Genomic DNA, 9619 nt, shown 5'->3' with positions numbered 1-9619 from the left:
AACCATATCTCGCACAATATTTTTTTCAGTATAGTCATACTGAAAAAAATATTGGTTGAAATTAGATTGAATTGAAATTTAGAATGAAAATTGACCGAAATCGGACCTAGGTTTTACGCTAATAGACGGGGGATACTGTAGGCACCCTAGGACGGGGCGTGTGTCGGGCAACCTCCAAGTATGGGCCATCCATTGGGAGGCTTCCCCATCCTCGTGGATACGTCCGCGGGGAACGGTGGCCGAGCAATGGTTTGGTTCGGGTACGCCCTGGGCGGGATAGTAGACGTTCCTTCGGGATACTGCTACTATGTCGGCCGATAGTCCGGCGAGTAGGTTAGGGGGCGGGTGTCGTATTCGGCGCTCGTCCAAATCTGTAAATAGTGTAAATAGTTAGGTTAGTTATTTATTTGTAAATTCTTCTTGTTTTGTCTTCTTTTATTTTTCTTGGTTTTATTTGTTTTGTTTCTTTTAGTTCTTTATTGTCTATTCTTTTCTGTCCTTTGTTCTTTACTATCGTTTTGTTTTGTTTCTTCTTTTCCTCTTCAGTTTTTGTACGGGACCTGACCCGGTAAAAAAGGAAACACAAGATGATGGCTGATCTCAAAAAAGTAATACCCCAGGGAGGTACCACCCGTTCATCGGGTGGAGAATCCTCTGCCGTCGCACCGGGTAAGCCGGGGGCGGTCAGTCCCACGTATTCTGGGGGGGACAAGAAAGGCCAGAAGGGGGGAAAGATGGGTGAGAGGAGTGAGACCAGGAAGGAGTTTGCAGCGGAGAAAGAGCTCAGGGTGATGCTGGAAAGAGGAGAACTGGAGAGTGTGCTCAGTACCGGTAGGTACGATATCCTCATGGAAGAGGACTTATCGGACGTGACAGGGTCTTCGACTTCCCTCTTTACAGGAAGCGAAGACGGCTATAGTGACGCGGAGAAGAAGCGCAATCGGCGAAAGCGCCAACGCAAGCGCTCACGCTCTGACTCCGAGGGTGAAAGAGAAGGTGCTCGAGCCAGGGTGACAGAGGACCGTATCGAAGCCATGAAGGCCGCGGTTAAGGCGGGCCAGAAAAATTTCGATGAGAGGATCGGGGTCATCCGTGCCACTTGGGGTGGAGATCCCATGAAGCTCCAGTGGACGGCGGATGCGCTCCGCAGTAAAATAGAGGCCTGTGCTGACATAGTGAATGTCACCATTAAAAAGTGCGGGAACCTCAAGGGCACCACCATCCGGGACATCAGGGATGCTGTGGATGCCATCAGGGATGCGGCCGACATCCTCAAGAACAGGTCGGTCGCCAAGGAGAATTCCGTCCTGGCCGCGAAAGTCGCGAGTCTTGAGGGGCAGGTTGTCGGCCAGAAGGCCGAAAACCAGAAGATCAGCCAGGAGATCCTCGAGCTCCGGACTGCATTGCGGGAGGCACAGGCGCAGGCGACTGTCGGGCCATCGACGTCCGCCGCCGGAAGCCCTGCTCAGTTAGAGGCGGTCGGGCCCCAGGCCCTACAAGAACTGGAGGACCGCGTAGCCCGGAGGTTGGAGAACCGACTCGACGCTCGCCTGGCGAGAATAGAGGAGCGACTCCCTCCGGCGCCAGTGGTGAGGCCCACAACGACCCCGCCTGCTGTGCGTGCGAGCGGCTCGGCTGGGCCCAAAGGAAAAGGAAGAGGGAAGGCGTCGGCTCCTGCACCGGCTGCTATTGCACCGGCAGCTACTAGTCAGGCTGCTCCTATTGGAGTACAGGGGCCGGCGCCAGCTCCCCGCGCAGCGACGGAGAGTTGGGTGACCGTAGTTCGTCGCGGTGCGAAGAACACGGGCAAGAAGGCGGCGAACAAACCCGCGGCGACTGAAACGCAGCCTCAAAAGGCAGCGTCCGCGGGTAAAAAGAGGAAGAAGCCGAGACTCAGGCCTCCCCGATCTGCGGCGATAGTTTTATCGCTGCAGCCCGGGGCAGCCGAGAAAGGGGTGACATACGCGGCCCTACTCAGGGAAGCGAAAGACAAGGTGTGCCTCGAGGATATCGGCGTAACGGAGCTTCGTTACAGGCAGGCCATCACTGGTGCGCGAATCCTGGAGCTGCCAGGCGCCGCTAGTGGTGACAAGGCGGACTCCCTTGCCGAAAAGCTCAGGGAGGTCCTGCCCGCGGAGGTCGTACAGGTCTCTCGTCCGGTGAAGACGGCGGACATGAGGATAGTGGGCCTTGACGACACGACCACACCGGCGGATGTCGTCGTCGCTGTGGCTCGAAGTGGTGGCTGCGCGGAGCAGGACATCAAGGTGGGGGAAATCCGCCGATCGGCGTCGGGCACTGCGGCTGCATGGGTTCGTTGCCCAGTGGTGGCCGCCAAAAAGCTCGAGACGGAGGCCCGCATTAAGGTGGGATGGGTTTCGGCGCATGTTACCGTACTAGATCCGAAGCCCGCACGTTGTTACCGCTGCCTACTGCAGGGGCACGTGGGTGCACAGTGTAAGTCGGCGGTGGACCGCAGTCAGGCCTGCTTCCGCTGCGGTGGAGAAGGCCACAAGGCTGCTGGTTGCACAAGCCCGCCGCATTGCGTCTATTGCGCATCGGCGGGACGTCCGTCGAATCACTCAGTGGGCAGCGGTAAAGACTGCTCGCGAGGAAGCCGCGCAACGGCGCGGGCGGAGGAGTCGGAGGCGATGGAGGCCGAGCCCGGCCCGTCGCCACCGACCCAGAGTCTCTCGGCGGCAGATGCGGGGGCGTCTGCCGTCACCTAAGGAGGGTGAGGCTGGGAGTAGGCGCGCGTGGTGTCCGCGCGCGCCACTCGAGGAGGAGGCTGCAGAGCCTGCGCTGCCGGGGTCGCGGTGGACTGCTACGTCGATCCCGTAACCCCGGCGCTAGTGGCGAGCGGAGGACACCAAGGGGTTTTAGCCGGTAGGAGTCCGGCAGTACCCCCACGCTTCCCCCGAGGCGTGCGGGTCTCCATGATGGATTTCCCCTTGTAAAAAAAAAAAAAGGCATCCTAGGACAATAAAAGTCTTGTGTGAAAACTGAAGATAGTATGAAAGAACGACGGCTGAAACCGAAATTTGTAATTTTTTTGAAAATTTTCAGTCTAAATTACTGATTTCAGAACAATTTGGTGATCCAGAGAAACGACCTACAGGCAGGTGAAGGTGATCACTAGCACTCTAAGACAACAGAAGTTTCTGAAGCAGACGACCTGGTGAGTATTGAACGATGAAATTTTGTAATTTTTAAAAAGTTTTAGCAGAATTTTACTAAATGGGGCGATGATTACTCTTAGGTAATGGGATACGAAACGACCGGATGAAATCAACAACAAGAATAAGATTGCGACTACTTAGGCACAATTTGGAAGAAACGATGTATTAATTTAAGAATATTCAATATGAAATGTTACCTCTTAGGTAACCTGGGGTTGATATTGTTTAAAAAGAAACATCAGAATTAAACGAGAGTGGTGTAAACCGACGGAGCGTTGTGGTGATGGGATGTGGGAGAAATTCTAGGTGAGGGAGCAAAGTTTTAGACGGGAGTTATGATTTTTCGGACTTAGACCGAAATTTAGGATGAAAATTGACCGAAATACTACCTAGGTTTTACGCTACTAGACGGGGGATACTGTAGGCACCCTAGGACAATAAAAGTCTTGGGTGAAAACTAAAGATGAACGACGACTGAAACCGAAATTTGTAAACTGTTTGAAAACTTTCAGACTAAATTACTGATTTCAGAACAACTTGGTGATCCAGAGAAACGATCTACAGGCAGGTGAGGGTGATCACTAGTACTCTAAGACAACAGAAGTTTCTGAAGCGGACGACCTGGTGAGTATTGAACGATGAAATTGTATATTTTTAGTAATTTTTAACGATTTTTAGCAGAATTTTACTAAATGGGGCGATGATTTGCAATGATTACTTTTAGGTAATGAGGTACGAAACGACCGGATGAAATCAACAACAAGAATAAGATTGCGACTACTTAGGCACAATTTGGAAGAAACGATGTATTAATTTAAGAATATTTAATATGAAATGTTACCTCTTAGGTAACCTGGGTTTGATATTGTTTAAAAAGAAACATCAGAATTAAACGAGAGTGGTGTAAACCGACGGAGCGTTGTGGTGATGGGATGTCGGAGAAATTCTAGGTGAGGGAGCAAAGTTTTAGACGGGAGTTATGATTTTTCGGACTTAGACCGAAATTTAGGATGAAAATTGACCGAAATCCTACCTAGGTTTTACGCTACTAGACGGGGGATACTGTAGGCACCCTAGGACAATAAAAGTCTTGGGTGAAAACTAAAGATGAACGACGACTGAAACCGAAATTTGTAAACTGTTTGAAAACTTTCAGACTAAATTACTGATTTCAGAACAACTTGGTGATCCAGAGAAACGATCTACAGGCAGGTGAGGGTGATCACTAGTACTCTAAGACAACAGAAGTTTCTGAAGCGGACGACCTGGTGAGTATTGAACGATGAAATTTTGTAATTTTTAAAAAGTTTTAGCAGAATTTTACTAAATGGGGCGATGATTACTCTTAGGTAATGGGATACGAAACGACCGGATGAAATCAACAACAAGAATAAGATTGCGACTACTTAGGCACAATTTGGAAGAAACGATGTATTAATTTAATATTTAATATGAAATGTTACCTCTTAGGTAACCTGGGTTTGATATTGTTTAAAAAGAAACATCAGAATTAAACGAGAGTGGTGTAAACCGACGGAGCGTTGTGGTGATGGGATGTCGGAGAAATTCTAGGTGAGGGAGCAAAGTTTTAGACGGGAGTTATGATTTTCGGACTTAGACCGAAATTTAGGATGAAAATTGACCGAAATACTACCTAAGTTTTACGCTACTAGACGGGGGATACTGTAGGCACCCTAGGACAATAAAAGTCTTGGGTGAAAACTAAAGATGAACGACGACTGAAACCGAAATTTGTAAACTGTTTGAAAACTTTCAGACTAAATTACTGATTTCAGAACAACTTGGTGATCCAGAGAAACGATCTACAGGCAGGTGAGGGTGATCACTAGTACTCTAAGACAACAGAAGTTTCTGAAGCGGACGACCTGGTGAGTATTGAACGATGAAATTGTATATTTTTTAGTAATTTTTAACGATTTTTAGCAGAATTTTACTAAATGGGGCGATGATTTGCAATGATTACTTTTAGGTAATGAGATACGAAACGACCGGATGGAATCAACAACAAGAATAAGATTGCGACTACTTAGGCACAATTTAGAAGAAACGATGTTTTAATTTAAGAATATTTAATATGAAATGTTACCTCTTAGGTAACCTGGGTTTGATATTGTTTAAAAAAAAACATCAGAATTAAACGAGAGTGGTGTAAACCGACGGAGCGTTGTGGTGATGGGATGTCGGAGAAATTCTAGGTGAGGGAGCAAAGTTTTAGACGGGAGTTATGATTTTTCGGACTTAGACCGAAATTTAGGATGAAAATTGACCGAAATACTACCTAGGTTTTACGCTACTAGACGGGGGATACTGTAGGCACCCTAGGACAATAAAAGTCTTGGGTGAAAACTAAAGATGAACGACGACTGAAACCGAAATTTGTAAACTGTTTGAAAACTTTCAGACTAAATTACTGATTTCAGAACAACTTGGTGATCCAGAGAAACGATCTACAGGCAGGTGAGGGTGATCACTAGTACTCTAAGACAACAGAAGTTTCTGAAGCGGACGACCTGGTGAGTATTGAACGATGAAATTGTATTTTTTTAGTAATTTTTAACGATTTTTAGCAGAATTTTACTAAATGGGGCGATGATTTGCAATGATTACTTTTAGGTAATGAGGATACGAAACGACCGGATGGAATCAACAACAAGAATAAGATTGCGACTACTTAGGCACAATTTGGAAGAAACGATGTATTAATTTAAGAATATTTAATATGAAATGTTACCTCTTAGGTAACCTGGGTTTGATATTGTTTAAAAAGAAACATCAGAATTAAACGAGAGTGGTGTAAACCGACGGAGCGTTGTGGTGATGGGATGTCGGAGAAATTCTAGGTGAGGGAGCAAAGTTTTAGACGGGAGTTATGATTTTTCGGACTTAGACCGAAATTTAGGATGAAAATTGACCGAAATACTACCTAGGTTTTACGCTACTAGACGGGGGATACTGTAGGCACCCTAGGACAATAAAAGTCTTGGGTGAAAACTAAAGATGAACGACGACTGAAACCGAAATTTGTAAACTGTTTGAAAACTTTCAGACTAAATTACTGATTTCAGAACAACTTGGTGATCCAGAGAAACGATCTACAGGCAGGTGAGGGTGATCACTAGTACTCTAAGACAACAGAAGTTTCTGAAGCGGACGACCTGGTGAGTATTGAACGATGAAATTTTGTAATTTTTAAAAAATTTTAGCAGAATTTTACTAAATGGGGCGATGATTACTCTTAGGTAATGGGATACGAAACGACCGGATGAAATCAACAACAAGAATAAGATTGCGACTACTTAGGCACAATTTGGAAGAAACGATGTATTAATTTAAGAATATTTAATATGAAATGTTACCTCTTAGGTAACCTGGGTTTGATATTGTTTAAAAAGAAACATCAGAATTAAACGAGAGTGGTGTAAACCGACGGAGCGTTGTGGTGATGGGATGTCGGAGAAATTCTAGGTGAGGGAGCAAAGTTTTAGACGGGAGTTATGATTTTTCGGACTTAGACCGAAATTTAGGATGAAAATTGACCGAAATACTACCTAGGTTTTACGCTACTAGACGGGGGATACTGTAGGCACCCTAGGACAATAAAAGTCTTGGGTGAAAACTAAAGATGAACGACGACTGAAACCGAAATTTGTAAACTGTTTGAAAACTTTCAGACTAAATTACTGATTTCAGAACAACTTGGTGATCCAGAGAAACGATCTACAGGCAGGTGAGGGTGATCACTAGTACTCTAAGACAACAGAAGTTTCTGAAGCGGACGACCTGGTGAGTATTGAACGATGAAATTGTATATTTTTTAGTAATTTTTAACGATTTTTAGCAGAATTTTACTAAATGGGGCGATGATTTGCAATGATTACTTTTAGGTAATGAGATACGAAACGACCGGATGGAATCAACAACAAGAATAAGATTGCGACTACTTAGGCACAATTTAGAAGAAACGATGTTTTAATTTAAGAATATTTAATATGAAATGTTACCTCTTAGGTAACCTGGGTTTGATATTGTTTAAAAAGAAACATCAGAATTAAACGAGAGTGGTGTAAACCGACGGAGCGTTGTGGTGATGGGATGTCGGAGAAATTCTAGGTGAGGGAGCAAAGTTTTAGACGGGAGTTATGATTTTTCGGACTTAGACCGAAATTTAGGATGAAAATTGACCGAAATACTACCTAGGTTTTACGCTACTAGACGGGGGATACTGTAGGCACCCTAGGACAATAAAAGTCTTGGGTGAAAACTAAAGATGAACGACGACTGAAACCGAAATTTGTAAACTGTTTGAAAACTTTCAGACTAAATTACTGATTTCAGAACAACTTGGTGATCCAGAGAAACGATCTACAGGCAGGTGAGGGTGATCACTAGTACTCTAAGACAACAGAAGTTTCTGAAGCGGACGACCTGGTGAGTATTGAACGATGAAATTGTATATTTTTTAAAAAACGATTTTTTAGCAGAATTTTACTAAATGGGGCGATGATTTGCAATGATTACTTTTAGGTAATGAGATACGAAACGACCGGATGAAATCAACAACAAGAATAAGATTGCGACTACTTAGGCACAATTTGGAAGAAACGATGTATTAATTTAAGAATATTTAATATGAAATGTTACCTCTTAGGTAACCTGGGTTTGATATTGTTTAAAAAGAAACATCAGAATTAAACGAGAGTGGTGTAAACCGACGGAGCGTTGTGGTGATGGGATGTCGGAGAAATTCTAGGTGAGGGAGCAAAGTTTTAGACGGGAGTTATGATTTTTCGGACTTAGACCGAAATTTAGGATGAAAATTGACCGAAATACTACCTAGGTTTTACGCTACTAGACGGGGGATACTGTAGGCACCCTAGGACAATAAAAGTCTTGGGTGAAAACTAAAGATGAACGACGACTGAAACCGAAATTTGTAAACTGTTTGAAAACTTTCAGACTAAATTACTGATTTCAGAACAACTTGGTGATCCAGAGAAACGATCTACAGGCAGGTGAGGGTGATCACTAGTACTCTAAGACAACAGAAGTTTCTGAAGCGGACGACCTGGTGAGTATTGAACGATGAAATTTTGTAATTTTTAAAAAGTTTTAGCAGAATTTTACTAAATGGGGCGATGATTACTCTTAGGTAATGGGATACGAAACGACCGGATGAAATCAACAACAAGAATAAGATTGCGACTACTTAGGCACAATTTGGAAGAAACGATGTATTAATTTAAGAATATTTAATATGAAATGTTACCTCTTAGGTAACCTGGGTTTGATATTGTTTAAAAAGAAACATCAGAATTAAACGAGAGTGGTGTAAACCGACGGAGCGTTGTGGTGATGGGATGTCGGAGAAATTCTAGGTGAGGGAGCAAAGTTTTAGACGGGAGTTATGATTTTTCGGACTTAGACCGAAATTTAGGATGAAAATTGACCGAAATACTACCTAGGTTTTACGCTACTAGACGGGGGATACTGTAGGCACCCTAGGATAATAAAAGTCTTGGGTGAAAACTAAAGATGAACGACGACTGAAACCGAAATTTGTAAACTGTTTGAAAACTTTCAGACTAAATTACTGATTTCAGAACAACTTGGTGATCCAGAGAAACGATCTACAGGCAGGTGAGGGTGATCACTAGTACTCTAAGACAACAGAAGTTTCTGAAGCGGACGACCTGGTGAGTATTGAACGATGAAATTGTATATTTTTTAGTAATTTTTAACGATTTTTAGCAGAATTTTACTAAATGGGGCGATGATTTGCAATGATTACTTTTAGGTAATGAGGTACGAAACGACCGGATGGAATCAACAACAAGAATAAGATTGCGACTACTTAGGCACAATTTAGAAGAAACGATGTTTTAATTTAAGAATATTTAATATGAAATGTTACCTCTTAGGTAACCTGGGTTTGATATTGTTTAAAAAAAAACATCAGAATTAAACGAGAGTGGTGTAAACCGACGGAGCGTTGTGGTGATGGGATGTCGGAGAAATTCTAGGTGAGGGAGCAAAGTTTTAGACGGGAGTTATGATTTTTCGGACTAAGACCGAAATTTAGGATGAAAATTGCCCGAAATACTGCCTAGGTTTTACGCTACTAGACGGGGGATACTGTAGGCACCCTAGGACAATAAAAGTCTTGGGTGAAAACTAAAGATGAACGACGACTGAAACCGAAATTTGTAAACTGTTTGATAACTTTCAGACTAAATTACTGATTTCAGAACAACTTGGTGATCCAGAGAAACGATCTACAGGCAGGTGAGGGTGATCACTAGTACTCTAAGACAAAAGAAGTTTCTGAAGCGGACGACCTGGTGAGTATTGAACGATGAAATTGTATATTTTTTAGTAATTTTTAACGATTTTTAGCAGAATTTTACTAAATGGGGCGATGA

General features: G+C 43.8%; 1 protein-coding gene across 1 annotated transcript; it reads left to right on the top strand.

The window, feature by feature from the left end:
• Positions 1–587: 587 nt before the first annotated feature.
• LOC131843989 (uncharacterized) lies at positions 588–2729 on the top strand. Its single transcript, XM_059192777.1, has one exon. The coding sequence runs from the start codon at positions 588–590 to the stop codon at positions 2727–2729; it is 2142 nt and encodes a 713-aa protein (XP_059048760.1).
• Positions 2730–9619: the final 6890 nt, after the last annotated feature.

The sequence above is a fragment of the Achroia grisella genome, unplaced genomic scaffold (genome assembly GCF_030625045.1).
Source record: "Achroia grisella isolate CSIRO2021 unplaced genomic scaffold, CSIRO_AGI_Agris_v1 utg35980, whole genome shotgun sequence".
NCBI lineage: Eukaryota > Metazoa > Arthropoda > Insecta > Lepidoptera > Pyralidae > Achroia > Achroia grisella.
This window is presented reverse-complemented; position numbering and strand designations above follow the sequence as displayed.

Bases quoted from the DNA above. Each gene is read 5' to 3' on its own strand.
- LOC131843989 (XM_059192777.1), top strand. From the start codon at position 588: ATGATGGCTGATCTCAAAAAAGTAATACCCCAGGGAGGTACCACCCGT.